This window comes from Vigna radiata, chromosome 6 (genome assembly GCF_000741045.1).
Source record: "Vigna radiata var. radiata cultivar VC1973A chromosome 6, Vradiata_ver6, whole genome shotgun sequence".
Taxonomy (NCBI): domain Eukaryota; kingdom Viridiplantae; phylum Streptophyta; class Magnoliopsida; order Fabales; family Fabaceae; genus Vigna; species Vigna radiata.
Genome location: NC_028356.1, coordinates 9651463 through 9667126, shown reverse-complemented (window position 1 = coordinate 9667126; position 15664 = coordinate 9651463). Strand labels below are relative to the sequence as shown.

General features: G+C 31.6%; 3 protein-coding genes across 4 annotated transcripts; 1 reads left to right on the top strand and 2 right to left on the bottom strand.

The window, feature by feature from the left end:
* The first annotated feature begins 2469 nt into the window (after positions 1–2469).
* On the top strand, positions 2470–4110 carry LOC106763045 (UDP-glycosyltransferase 71K2). The gene has a single exon (XM_014647205.1). It carries the CDS (start codon positions 2518–2520, stop codon positions 3919–3921), a length of 1404 nt encoding a protein of 467 aa, XP_014502691.1. The 5' UTR covers positions 2470–2517; the 3' UTR covers positions 3922–4110.
* A 701-nt stretch (positions 4111–4811) lies between these two features.
* LOC106763931 (zinc finger CCCH domain-containing protein 25) lies at positions 4812–7742 on the bottom strand. Of its 2 annotated transcripts, none has more exons than XM_014648110.2 (4): positions 7469–7742; positions 7253–7362; positions 6989–7176; positions 4812–5806 (listed from the first exon to the last, which is right to left on the bottom strand). In XM_014648110.2, exons 1-4 carry the CDS (start codon positions 7639–7641, stop codon positions 5096–5098), a joined length of 1182 nt encoding a protein of 393 aa, XP_014503596.1. In that variant the 5' UTR covers positions 7642–7742; the 3' UTR covers positions 4812–5095. The 2 variants fall into 2 exon arrangements, with proteins under 2 accessions (XP_014503596.1, XP_022637800.1); XM_022782079.1 differs by having other exon boundaries at positions 7494–7628.
* Positions 7743–12084: 4342 nt separating this feature from the next.
* Positions 12085–15429, bottom strand: LOC106764001 (dehydrodolichyl diphosphate synthase 2). The gene is made up of 3 exons (XM_014648194.2): positions 14781–15429; positions 14636–14703; positions 12085–12577 (listed from the first exon to the last, which is right to left on the bottom strand). Exons 1-3 carry the CDS (start codon positions 15201–15203, stop codon positions 12130–12132), a joined length of 939 nt encoding a protein of 312 aa, XP_014503680.1. The 5' UTR covers positions 15204–15429; the 3' UTR covers positions 12085–12129.
* Positions 15430–15664: the final 235 nt, after the last annotated feature.

Here is a 15664-nt window from a genome sequence, read left to right as displayed (position 1 = left end):
CACATATTCATCATCATAATATCCTTCTCATAATCATATATATATATATATATATATATATATATATATATATATATAGACACAAACGCACACATATACTTCACACAAAACATTGCATACTATCACAATGAAACATTTGATTATATTAAACAATCAGAAACACCTTTGCAAGTCATCAGAAGTTACATAATAACACAATTTTCTTTATAGCATCTTGATACTCACAATTAGGTAAGGAAAATAGCTTGGAAACTCTCATCAACAGCTCCGGAAGAGTCAAAAACCCCCCAAACTGACCTAAAGAACATCCAAAAATGATATCTAAAACCCTGAAAACCCCTAAAATTGGTGCAATGGAGCTTAGGGTGCGCCTAGTGGCGTTCGGGTGCCCAGGGGCTGGTGCTCAGTGCCGTGGCCACTGGAAACGAGCACTCAACGCCCTGTTTGGGAGCTCAGGTGCTATCAGCACATACAACACTTATTTTTCTCACTTTTCACACTTTACCCCTAACTTCTAAATACCCCTAGGACCCTCCATACATTGAGAAAACTCTGAAAACACTATTGCAACACAATATGACCCATTAAAGCCTAATTTCACTCCTATAAGCTACCCAAACTCATTCTACATTCTATAACGTTATCTATGTTTACCAACTGCATAACCAAGTCCAAATACACTTACTAGCGCACCCTAACACCTCTTATTGCTCACAGTCACTCCATTTCAAGTTCTCACCCTTCGAAACCACTAATTGTACTAAAAACTCCCATAGACTCACTCTAGAACATCCCTAACAGTTCTACACCTTATTTTCCCCCTTTTAAAAGCTTAGACAAGTTATAATATAGTTAATAATAGACCCTCAATGTCTCAAACTAGCTTACAAACCTTGTTTCATAATTTCACAACTCAAAACCCCACTTTTAGACCAAAAATCCTTTAAAACTTCAACTATGAACCACCACTTTGCTACAGATCAGTTTTCCATCATCTAACCCTTCTAACAAGTCGCAAATTATCTCATGGCAACTCCTAGAGAGTTATTTTCTCACCTCTACTACTCTTTCTCAACTCACACATCCAAAACCCTCCTTTTTAGCCTTAAAACAAGAATTTGACCACTACTCATCCCAAACACTTGAATTCAGTTTCAAACACTAAAACATCATTGTCACACACAACCATAACAGTACCAAGCATCACAATTACACCATACCAATTATACTCAACATCATACTATCAAAACCATCAATTAAACATACATAGTATTCACCCACTCACACCCATAACTCACAGAAATACCAAATTTATAATACAAATACAAACTAAAACAAGGTCTAGCTTCACTTACCTTACACCAAAACTACGGATCTCTAAGAACGAACACATTTTGCTTCCCGCACAAGAACTCTAAACACACAAAGAATAACCAAATTGTGATAGGAAAGAGTCTTTAAGACCACAAATTGACAAAGAACCAAGAAATGAACACTAATGATACATGCATTGAGGTTTCCTAAGCACGATCATAAACAAAGAACGAAAGAAAAAAAGAGATAAAAACTTACTTGCTCTACGAATAACTGGTTGATTAGAATAAGAAATTACTCAACTCTAATCTCATAAAAACAATCAAATAGATGATTGAGGAGTTAGAATTTTTAGAGAGAAAACAAAGAACTCTAGAAATGTGATTTCTAGAAAAATTATACGTTTTAAAATAATAAAACTCGTTTATAACAAAATTATTTATAAATAAACAATTTAATATTAAAATAATTGAGTCTCACTATTTTTAAACTACCACAACTTCTAAAATGTCATTTTTTGAGGTTTTAAAGGGTACATGTGAATATTGTTATTAAGAGTAAGGTAGTAATTTTTTTTTTCAAAAAAAAAATACACTCTAACATCCACCCTTTTCTTCTCAATTCCGTTTTTTTTTTTAATTTTTGTACAAATTATCCTAAATTACTTAAATTAAATACACATAATTCTTATAAACCATTTCAAATAATTTTTAGTAAATAATAAATTATTGCTACAAAACAATGTGTAAATAAGAATTCAAATTTAGTTCATATTAAAGTAAATTTCTAAATGCTTATTAAATTTTTGCATGAGATGGTAAGATGTCAATATCGTACCTGAAAAATAAAGCAAATGTTAAGTAATAACTCAAAAAGAAGAAAAAAAAGTGTATTCCTTTTTATTCATTGAAACAACTTTAAGGAATTAGAAAAAATATATATATTAATACATTTTTTTTTTATAACAGTTTGATAAAATATACGTATTTTTTTTTTATTAAACTTAAAATACATAACAAATAAATAATAAATCAATAAAAAAAATAACACGTTTGTTGTATTAAAATATTTTCGAAAAATTCTACCTAACAAAAGTCTATTTCAGTTAATACACATGTATCTTATCTTAACCAAATTAAATATGTGCCTTCCAATGGGGAAAGGCGTAAATCATAGTCCAAACTCTATTCTCTCAGCACTGAGATGAAGAACAACGTTGAGCTGATCTTCATTCCCGCACCAGGGATTGGCCACTTGACTTCATCCCTTGAATTTGCTCAGCTTCTAATCAACCGTGACAACCATCTTTCAGTCACGATTCTCTGCATCAAATTCCCTTTATCTCCATTTGCAGACTCTTACATCAAATCAGCTTTAGCCTCACCTCAGATCAAACTCATTGATCTCCCTCTTATAGAACTTCCTCCACATGAGTTAATTGTCAAGTCTCCTGAACACTACATATGTACCTTCATCGAGAGCCTGAAACCCCATGTCAAAGCCACCTTGGAAAACATCTTATCGTCCTATCCTAGGTCTGAATCACAACCAGTTGTTAGGTTGGTCCTAGATTTCTTTTGTCTGTCCATGATTGATGTGGGGAATGAACTTGGCATCCCCTCTTACATGTTCATGACTTCAAATGTTGCATTTTCAGCTTTTATTCTTTCCCTTCTGAATCGTGGGATAGAGGATGTGTTCAATGTCTCTGAGCCTGACTTGTTGATTCGGGGTTTCCCAGATCCAGTTCCTCTAAGTGTTTTTCCTCATGCTGTTTTTAACAAAGATGGTGGATATGCTGCATTTTACAAGCTTGCTCAGAGGTTCTTGGACACCAAAGGAATCATTGTTAATTCCTTCTCAGATTTGGAGAAGTATGCTATCGATGCATTATCCGATGGTCAGAGTCAAGTACCTCCAATCTATGCTGTTGGTCCTTTGATTGATCTCAAGGGTCAGCCAAACCCAAAATTAGATCAAGCCCAGCATGACAAAATATTGAAATGGCTAGATGAGCAACCACCTTCCTCTGTGGTGTTTCTTTGCTTTGGGAGCATGGGAGGGTTTGCTCCATCTCAAACAAGAGAAATAGCAGTAGCACTGCAGGGTAGTGGGGTTCGGTTCTTGTGGGCTATGAATTCTCCACCAACTGCAGATAATGTAGACAGAACCTTACCAGAAGGTTTCTTAGAATGGATGGAGGGTAGGGGAATGATATGTGGATGGGCACCCCAGGTGGAGGTTCTGGCCCACAAAGCCATTGTAGGCTTTGTTTCTCATTGTGGGTGGAATTCTATTTTGGAAAGCTTGTGGTTTGGGGTACCAATATTGACATGGCCTATCTATGCAGAACAACAGTTGAATGCATTTTGGATGGAGAGGCAATATGGATTAGCAGTGGAGTTGAGACTGGACTATAAAAGGAGCAGTGATCTTGTAACGGCAAAGGAGATAGAGGAAGGGCTGAAAAAATTGATGGACAAAGATAACATGGTACACAAGAACGTGCTAGCGATGAAAGAGAAGGCCAGGAAAGCTGTCCTCACCAGTGGTTCTTCTTTCATTTCTGTTGGAAAACTAATTGATAATATATTGGGAAGGAACTGATAACACAGCGGCAGCTGCTCCTTTCTCGAAATAATATCAGTCATACCGTGTCAGTTATTCGCACCTGTATAATATATTATATCCAGAAACATGTCTCATTCCTCAGAAAAAGTGTAAACTGGATATTAAATTAATATGGAAATGGTTGCAGTTTGGTTCGACAAATTTATTTAAGCAATTCTTCCGTCATGCTTTTTCTTTGTATGGCTTATATCAAATTGTTCATTCACATCTGCACCAGGGGAATAAAGTGGATTACTAAACTTCTTAAATATAATAACTGTGACTATCAACATTTATAAACTTAGGGATTTTAAATTCAAGTGATTTCAAGAGTAAAACATACAACTAAGCATGCGTGTGAATTCTCTTATTAGCATAGATTGGTGGATTGTCTAATGTCAGGCAAGATCTACCAGCTAAAGTAAAAAAATTGTTGTAAGAAAATAAATGAATGCATACCAACAAAACAAAAAGGGCAACATCGTGCTCCTACACGCTTGTCAAAGATGGACCCAACCAGAGAAGAAAAACAAAATGTACAACTATGGTTGAATTTGTGTGATGTGCTTCAATTAATGTCAAATGTTCATACATATCTTGTAAACCATGTTGATTAGCCCCTGAAAAGTCTCCCAAATGGGAGAATACGAACCAAATTATCAAAGAAGTCAGCACTGATGGACTCGACTGTCTTCCTTAAAGTCCTTAATTTATTTGGAGTTCCTAAATCGCTTTAAAAGAACCGACGGATTTTACATATATTTCGTACCTACAAACTCCAAATAAAATGGGAAGGGAAATATATGAAAATACCCACAATCAAGCGTAAAATTGGGAGCTTCGTTATGTCGAACCATTTCGCTTATTGCTACCTGTAGAGATGATTGTATCACTGATAGACAGGTCAAGTATTTTGAATTAATGGTACATTAACATTGGTAGTTGGAGATCGCTGAACCGACTAAAATATTTATCAAACCAGCCACGCCAAAAGTAAGATTATCACTGCTCGCAGCAGTGAAAATCATCAGACAAACAAAATGAACTTAGACATTCCAGAAGCTTTGAATTACAAGTCAGGTTATCAAATGATTTTCCGCCGCTCTAAAACTAGGTTCTCTCCACAACAAAGAAAGGAATGATATGCTCGTATCCACCTCGATACTGTCATTTACCTTCTTGACCTTTTCTCTTCCCTCCTCTCAAAATCATGTCTTACCTTTGACTCTGGTCTATCACTATCACTTCTATAAAACCTGTTATCTTGCTTCCTATCATAATCTTCTCTTGACCTTGGTGCAGATTCATCTTCACTGTGTTTTCGAGATCTTCTGTCTTCCCTGTTTCTATGAGGTTCTCTTGCCTTGCTTACAAAATCATCCTCATCCTTCGTCCGGGGTCCTTTATCTTCCCTTATGTCCGAATCTCTCAACTTGGGTTCATACTCACCATCATCTGGCTTTATTGACCTCTTGTCTTCCCTTCTACGATGATCTTTTTGCTCAGGAATATCATCGTAATCATCCTTTCTTGATTTCTTTTCTTCTCTCCTATATCGTACTTCTCTCGACTTACGTTCAAATTCATCATCTCCATACCTTCTTGATCCCTTCTCTTCTCCTCTATTATTATTTTCTCTTCCCTTATATGTATCATCATCATCATGCCACCGCCTTGACCTCTCTTCTCTATCACTTCTCTTAGGTTGGTTATCGAATCCAGCATCATTGGCACGGGCTTTAGAACGTGAACCTCTGTCTCTATTTTCTGAATTATGATTTGGTTGATTGGTGCCAGATCTCCCTTTTTTGGGACCCTCAAATTTGTCGTGACCCCATTTTGGATTGTCTTCCTTCTGACCCCAACCTGTATTTGCAGCTCTCTGTATAAAGACAACAGAGACAGTAAAAAACATGAAAATGGGGCTGCATAAACCCTCTGTATGTAAGATGTTGTTCCAAAATTTTGAACATTTTACAGCACAACTTCAAAAGTTCAACTATAGGAAAATAAAAAAGGAGAAAGAATTTTCAACCGGACAACCAGGACATCAAAGAGCAGCAAATTACACTACTTTTCCTTAGGATATATTTCAATTAAAATGCCCTCCCTCTAATTTTAATATTTAAATTTCTGCTAATATCCCAAATTTGACAGTGGAGGCCTAAACAAGTTGTTGATGATGCCAACAATAATAGCAAGAGGGAGGAAATCCTGAGAAGCTAGTTTATATCAAATGGAGCTTCCGTATAATGCATATTCATTCGTGTATGAAGGAAAGTAAATTTTACAAATAGAGAGAAATGCAGTCATTTAAGTATTTCTTGGGTAATGAAAGTGTAATACTCAATAATTGAACAACAGGATGACAGGAAAATACATGCAGATTTCACATTAGAACTTAAGCTGTATCAAAATGAGCAAACTCACAAACTATATCAAATTAGACTCCTTACAATTTTACATTACAGTCAGGACATATAAAATTCTCATTCAAAACAGCGGTTCATCAAACAATGCCAAATTTCCATTTATTACAATGTTGTCAAACAATGCCCCTTAATTCCATAATAACATTCAGGAACATATTGACATTATATACCAATATAATGCTGATCTCTGAATAATAATCAAAACGTGAATGCAATTCAATTCCACAATTCCAATTCTGTTAAGACAGGAATTAGTATTATTAAACACGGGGAAGGTATCAAGTGAAACTTAACAGTAACCAACAATATCAAAGTGTCATAGACCAATAAAAATCTAATTCCAATAAGTCAAAAGGCACTGCATACGAATACTAAAATTTAATTTACAAAATATAGACCTTAACTCCCAGTTTTCACTGAGTTAATAGAGCTATCATCCAAATATCTAAAACATGGCATGAAAAGAAAAAAACAAATTACTCTGACATTATCATATAACAGTTATCTTACTTACTCATCATGAGAAAACTTGCAGCATTATTCTAACATCATCATACAACAGTTATCTTACTTGTTCATCATGAGAAAACTTGCAGTATTTCTCAAACATTGTCATAAAACAGTTATCTTACTTGCTCATCATGAGAAAACTTGCAGCTAGCTCCACGAGTACAATCACCCCTTTGAAACGCACGACAAACGCCTCGTGCCTCCCTCTTCTGCCGCTCTGTCTCCTCGTCTTCTTCCTCTTTCTTCTTGTACTTGTCAACATGGTCCACCCTAATAATTCTCCCCATAATCTGAGCCCCATTTAAATTATCTGAGTTACAGAAATAAACATCAGAACGCAATTCACCATTGTGTCCATTAAAAAAATCAAGAAAATAGAGACCCACCCACAGCAAGATTTGTGCTCCTTTGATCCTCATAGGCAAGAAACGCAAAACCCTTTGATTTTCCGGTGCCCTTGTCTCTAACGAGATTAACATCAACAACCTCCCCATATCTGAGTAATTAAAAAATATCATTCAGATTTAAAAGAAAAAGAAAAAGAAAATATAAAGAGAATAAAAAGAGTTGATGAATTGAAATGGAAAAGGGAAGCGAAATACTGAGCAAAAACGGCGAGGAGATCACCCTCGGTGAGATCGAAGGGGATGCCACCGACGAATACGTAAGCGGAATCTTTGTACTTGGCGTGCCACGAAGCTTGTTCGCCAATTCCGAGTGCAGCTTCTCTGGCGTTGATATTCTGAGTGCGCTTCACCAGTGTTAAAGGGTTCATCTCTCTGCTCAAAACCAAGCAGTGGAAACAGAGAAAGTGGGAAATTGGGGGTTAGGGTAAACAACTTTTTCACTCAAACGCTCGCTTTTTTGTGCATTTGGACTAAATACGAATTTATTCCCTTCCACACATAAAATTCAAATTTACCTTCTGTATCAAATGATTATTTTGTATTGGTATTAAAAATCATATTTAAGGACTTAATAACTTTTTTTAATAAATCATAATTTTGTTTAAAAAATATTAGTTATTATCTTCAAAGATAATAATACTTAGATAATATTTTTTTAACAACATCATTTACGTATCATTTTGTAATTTATTCATGATAATTTTTTAATTATTATTATTGTTTATGGATAATTATAAAATGATGTCTAAATATTATAAAAAATGTTTTCTAAATATCATTATTTTTTTTCTTTTCTTAAATATTACTATGATAGTTTAGATTGACACATTAATCAATATTTACTAGTATTTTATTCTAATTTTTATTTCAAGTAATAAAAGAGCTAATTGACATTTTTTTTTTCTTGAGTGTAATAATGAGTATCTAATATCATGATAGTTTTTCATTGTATAAATAAGTTTTATATGTTATTAAGCTTTTACCCCCAAATCCTAATCAACTACATTCATTTTCAAAATAACTTTTTTAACTGTTCTATTAATTATTAATCTCAAAATAAACTACGCAAAAAAGTTAGAAATTTAGAAATTAAATCAAGCACTTCCTAAAGAAGAGCAAAAGACTTTCGAGATACACAAGTATACGAGTTTATTTTATTGACAGTCAGAACTAAATTTTATTGTTTTAACTCATTTCTTTTTATATACTCATATCTAGTATATTCTATATATTAGTTTTTTATTTAAAAATGTATAAATATCTCAACTAAAAAATATGAATCTATTCAAAACTCCACAAGAAGACAAGAGTTTAATAGCATCATATAAAAAGGAGCAATGGATAAATTTTTAAGAATATATAATAATAGGAAAATATAAGTGAGTGCTTTTTAAAATAATAAGATAATATCAAAATAGATATACGTGAAAGAAATAATAAAAAAAAGAATAGTTAATGATAAGGATAATTCTGATTTTCAACCATTACCTTGTACATAATATACAAAATGAGTTGATAAATTTATTAGCAGATGAAATCAAAACCAAAATTATAAAAGTAATTAGGAATGCAAAATTGCAAAATATTATTTAATCGTTTTTAATTGTACTCGAGAGTCATCCAGAACAAAGTCTTTTGTATTAATGATGTGTGGATATTTCATCAACTACAATATAATTTAGAATTTTTAAAAGTAGATGATAGTGGAAAATATCTTTTTAATGCTATTATAAATGAATTAAAAAATGTTGGACTTGATATTAATAACCTTGAAGGATAAGGATATGAAAATGGATCTAATAAGAAAGGAAAACATTAATGTGTGAAAAAAAAAATATTGATATTAATCCTAGATCATTTTATATTATGCGGTTGTCATAGTTTAAACTTAATACTTTATAATAGGGTAACTCTTGTCTTAAATTACATTTTTTTTTGTTACATGTAACATTCCAATTTAGATGTCATGAAAAAAACAAAAATCCTTTCAATTTGTAGAAATTTAAATTTGAATCATTTCAAATACTGAGATGTCTATTAAAATCTTAAAATTGTGAAATAAAAAATTAAACAAAATCTAAAATCTAATCTTACAAATAATTGTTATGAAGTTTTACATTATTAATTAAGCAGCGTTTAATAACTGAAAATTTTTCAAACACTTTTATATACTCGTCGTTTTATTCATCAATCAAAACATTTGTAGAATCGTCTACTTCCATATAACATACGAGTTATGCAATCATCATATAAATATAAACAAGAAAGAGTGAACTAACAAAATAAACATTAAACAACAATGAATCACAATATGACAATTATCAAGTAAATTTTACGTCCTTGCAACCCTACCACAATCAAATCAAAACATTCATTCAATCCTTACAAACCCACACTTTTACTCAAACAAATCATGCCAACACCATCAATCCAAGCAACCGTATAATCTTCTGTACTCAGACCACTCGTCATGTTTACCAAAACAAGGTATGTTCACCAAAACAAGGCTTACTCGCCTAAGTAGGACTTTCTTGATCACTAAAATAGGACTTACTCACCAAAGCATGACTTTTCTATTTAGCAAAATAGGGTCTACTAACCAAAGCAGGACTTTCCTATTTACCAAAACTGGACCTACTTACCAAATTATAGGACTTTCTTGAGTCCGCTACCAATGAATACGTAAGAAACAAAGTATCAGCAATTACACGCAACCAGCAACACACAATGGTTCATCATATAAACATCACAACTCATTCAAAGCCACATTTCAATCCCACAAAAAGAAACTATGTGGCAAGATAAATAAAATGTTGCAACCCGTATATAAGAAATATGGCAAAACCAAAAGTGCAATCAATGCATATGATAACATACAATAATTCTTATGTCCAAAATGGCATAACAAGTGTTTAAATCATTAACATATTAGTGCTAGATGAATTAATCATAAAAGGATTAATGAAATATGTCTAAACAGATTGAAAATCTAGGTTTCTAGTATAAATAATCAATTACATTAGTGATATAACCCATTATATTAAACAAGAAAACTTAGAAGGCAAAACAAGGCAAAATGCTATACTATAATCGATTACATTAGTTGTATAATCAATTAAAACAGAGAGAATGGTCTAATCCATTATACAAACAACTTAATCTGATATGTTAGTTGAAAGAAGCAATTATAAGCTTAAGTGTTAAAATAATATGTTACATAAGTGGTTGAGAGTGAGTGGTTCCTCTCCCATTTGTGTTGTATTCAATTTTGAGTGCGGTGAGGATAGAGATTGAGAGTTTCATTGTATTCTCAAACTCAAATATGATTTAGTGGATGCGCTCTCAACTCTGGTTGTTGAGAGAAGACTGGATGTAGGCTTGTGAGAAGTTGAATTAGTATAAATATTTGTGTGCTTTGATCTTTCTCTCATCTTTATTTGCTTGATTGATTCAAATATATTTGTTTATTGATTTCAAAATTTCAAGATCTTCAAAGATTTCAAAAGGATTTTAAAATTGAATTCAACAACACTCTTGGCTTGAGATATAAGAGTAACTTTTCTAACACCCTAAACTCGATGTTTTTGGGCCTATAACAAAAGGTAGAAAAAGAAGAAAGAGAAAAAAAAAACTTCTTTAAATGCTCTAAATCACTTCCCACACCAAACTACTCAAATTGGGTTGAGCCTAACAACTCCATATCAATTCACGGACCTTAACAAGCCCACAACATGAACAACGGAAATAAATCCTCAAATGTTGCAATCAGAGTTGAAGCAAGGGCTCTTCACGCGTAAGACCAACCTTTCCACGACCTAGCCAACATGCATGTTGTTACACATACCGTAAAAACATTTATATAACCCCTATTTGAACCCTTAGACAGTCAAAACAAAATACAAGAAAAGATGAACATATAAAGATAATTAAATGCCTTATCCTCACACAAATAGAATCGTGACCTCTTGATGATCTTGGTATACAAATTACAAAATGCACGAATTACAAAATACATCGATATATTTTTTCACTTGCATTGAGAAATATCCAACTGTTATAATATCATTTTCGATCTCTGATGTTTTACCTTGGCTTTTTAACACACCAAATAAAACAACACAAACTCAATCATATCTTTCTTCATTCCATTCCACTATAATGATTTCAACATATATATATATATATATATATATATATATATATATATATATATATATATATATATATATATATATATATATATATAAGAGGGATCTATTTATCTTTGCACTAAGCAAACATTAGCATAAGATCAAAGGCACGATCCTCTTAGAATTAATTTGACATAATTAATTTATTTTGACACGAAGAGCAACCTCACACCATTAATTGCTTCTAGCAGGAAGGCCAATATCACGCTAGGACGCATGAACTTAGTCTGTTATCAACGGTGCTCTAAGACAGTAAAATTGACAAATTTAATCTGATATAAACTACGGACTAAAACATACAAATTTTAATCTATTACAAACCGCACACTTAAGAGAATAAAATTAATCCATTATAAATCATGCACTAAGATGCACAAATTTAATTCACTATAAAACACACACTAGAATATACAAATTTGATATGTTATAAATATACATCAATACACACACATATAATTGTAGAATATGTGTGTGTGTGAAAAAATAGTGATAAAATAAGAGAAATAAAGAAAAAGTAAATTGTAGAATATTTTGAGACTATATATTAACATTTATTTATTCTCTTAATTAATAGGAGTTTGATGATGAATATAAAAAATATAAGCATATTTTGATGGTGTATATGTTATGATGAAGATAGGAACATATATAATGGTGAGAAATGGTTTAAGAATGTCGTCCACCATAGCGTCTCTGTCTCTGCTGAAATGAACTTAAAGCTTCTACAAACTCATCCTTTCCAAAATCTGGCCATAGATCTCTGTTAAAGTAAAGTTCTGTGTAGGCCAATTGCCATAACAAAAAGTTACTAACTCTAAGCTCACCACTAGTTCTTATAAGTAGATCAGGGTATGGAAACTCAGTGCAGTTTGTTTCCAATTCCTGTTCAATTATGTTTTCATTGATCTCCTCCACGTAAAGATCACCATCTTTCACTTTCTGAGCTACACTTTTACATGCTTGAACAACATCGTATTTTCCACTGTAGCTCACTGCCACGATAAGTTGCAGTCTTGTATTCTTTTTCGTATCCTCTTCTGCACTTCCTATCAGTTTCTGCAGAGATTCCGGCAACTTTGATGAATCTCCGATCACTGATATTCGAATTCCTTCCCTGTAAACTCAACATAAATTTTTCTTTTTAATTTTTATATATTTTTTTCTTTTCTCATTATATATTTAAAGGAAATTATTTATATATTTTATTATTATTTTTTAATTGATATATGCACATATGAAGGTTAATTTGTTAAAATAGTAGAAGACAAAAAATTGATTATGATAGTAAGTTTATCATCTTTGAATTATGGAGGTTATGAGTTTGTAAAGTGATGTGAATCAGACGAAAAGTCTAGAAATAGGTATGGACCGCAAATAAAAAGAAAAGTACGAAATAGAACCCTCTACAGTGACACTTGTTAAGTCTATAAGGATTTCTTATTTTCCAACACAGTAATAATAATAATTTTATTAAATTTTATGGTTAGGACATTGAAAGAGAAATGAGACGTGAATATATTTTAGGTATCAAATTTTAAAATTTTATAAAAAAGTTAAATATATTACTTTTTTAATTCCAAATTGTGTGATTTTTAAAATATTTCACATACATAAAAAAAAGTGTAAATTTACTAATTTTCATTTTTATTTAAATAAAGTATTTTAATTATTATCAAATACAAAAATTATTATTAGATAATACAAGTAATGTCCATGAAAAGCAATTCCCCCACTTGTCAACTTAAAAGCAACCATTTAGAAAAATGAATTCATGAGAAAATAATTTCATATTCTTAGTTTTGTATGAAATTTAAAATTATGCAATTTTAATTAATAAGTTACTACATCATCTTTTACAATTTTAAATTCTTAAAAGTTTCACATTCTAACAACATATTTTATTTAAAACATCTTTTAATTTATCCGTAAAATTTTGAATACTCTCTTCAAATCACTACATTCTTAATACGTAGTAAGAAAAATATCAGATTTTTACATTTTTGAAAGATACTTATAAATCAACCTATACTTTTTTTTTGTCAATAATGAAATTTAAACACCTCTCTAGTAATTAACTTTGAAACGAATATTTTTTATAGTAACACAAAATTTTCAAAATTTTGTGTGACAAAAATTAATTGTAGGGGTAAATGTATTATTTTTAATTTAAATATATTTTTATTCTTTAAAATATTTGTGAATTTTGCGTTAAGGTAATTTAAATATTTAAATTCTAAAAAATTAAATATTTTTCTTTATCTCTGGAGTATTTATGATTACATTTTATTCTTTAAATATTCAACTTTAGAAAATTTAAATATTTTTGTTTATCTTTGGAGTATTTATATTACATTTTATTCTTAAAACAAATATTTATTTACATTTTGTTCATACAATTATATTTATTCTTTTAAATAATTCTTGAAATACTTTTAAAACTAATTTAGATAACATGATATGAAAAAAAATAAGTTCTGGTATGATAAGATAAAATAAAAAGAATATGATGCGATAATAATAAAATAAAAACATAATAACGTATAATTATATCTAATGTTTGTTAAATTTGTCATATAGATTATATAGTATTGTCAAAACAAATTATTTATTTTTATTATTAGAATTATTAAAAAAGTATTTTATTTATATAATTATATTTTATATTATACAAAGTATATATAAGATTTTAAAATTATAATATTTAACATCTTAAAAAATATTTAAACACTTATTTATTTAATTTAATATCTAAGAAATAATATAATTTAAATTCAATAAAAAAAGACTATTGATATCGAATTTAAACATGTAGGAACTCAATTTAAAAAAATAAAAAATACAGGATAAAATACCCAAGTCAAAAAGTAGTTAACGAACCGACACTAAATTTTCAAATGGTTCGACCTAACATTTTGAATTTCAGTCTTAAATATAAATTGAATTACTTTAATGTCAATCTAAAATATAAATATAATGTTTTTCCCATTTTTTATTTAATTATAGTTTTACCATCTTCACAATTATCTTTTATATTTTTAAATAAATTTCCGTATAAACAATAATTAATTTAGAGACAAACTAATACAATTAATTTTAAACCATAGAAAAATTCAAAAATCTTCTTCCTCCGAAATAATGGCAAAGCAATTTAGTTGTTAAGTGAGTACAGTACCTCTTAAAAGCATCGATCTCAGAATTTATGGTTCTCTCAAACAGCTGCAGCAAGAAATCAATCTCCACCTACAATGGTTGCAAAACCTTAAGTAAAACCACATTATTAAAACGCGTCGTGTCGTATAGGAAAAGACAATAATGACCTTGGGGCGAACCCAGTTATCCGTGGAGAACGCGAAAACCGTCAGAACCTTAATCCCCCAACTGCAGCACAGCCTCACCAACCGCCTGAGCGACTGCACCCCCGCCTGGTGCCCCGCTGACGGTGGCAGACCCCTCAACTTCGCCCACCTCCCATTCCCGTCCATAATAACCGCCACGTGCTTCGGCATCAGTTCCAGCGACAGCTCATCCGGCAGAGGCTCGGGCGACTCTCCGGCGAGAGAGGTCCCCTCGCCTGCATCATCCCGAAGCGCAACACAGGCAGGGGCAGCGACCATACCGCGTTTAGTGACGGAAAGTCCTTGTGTTTGGAAACGGTGATAAGGAGGATAGCAACAGTGAGAGTGAAAAGAATGAGAAGAAGGCGAGTTCACCAGTGGAACAGGGAATCTTAACGAAAACATTGTGTTTGTTGTGAAATGGGATATGGTTATCCCGGTGCGAGAATGTTCGATCGATCGTCTGAGCTTTTGGGAAGTGCTTAAGATGTGTTTGTATTTTATAAGGAGAAGTGGAACGTTGCTGTATATGAAACTGTGACTCCATGCGAAAGTGTTGGTGACATTTTAGCTTGGGGACAAAGCGTTGCCGTTTCGTACCACAATTGGTAAGTGAATGGATGAATGGTTCTGGTTTATTTTCTTTCATGAGGCTATACGTTTGGTTTCAGTTAGGTGATGGCTACTTGTTTTTGTCTCTTCTTACAATTTGTTTTTCTTTTGATGAATTCTTTAGTGTAAACAGAATATAAAAGGATGCTGCTTTTAGCAATTTTTTTGACAATTATTATTTTATTAATATGTTTGAATTTATTTTTAAAAAAATATTTAAAATAAACTAATCATACATCAATTATTAAAAAATT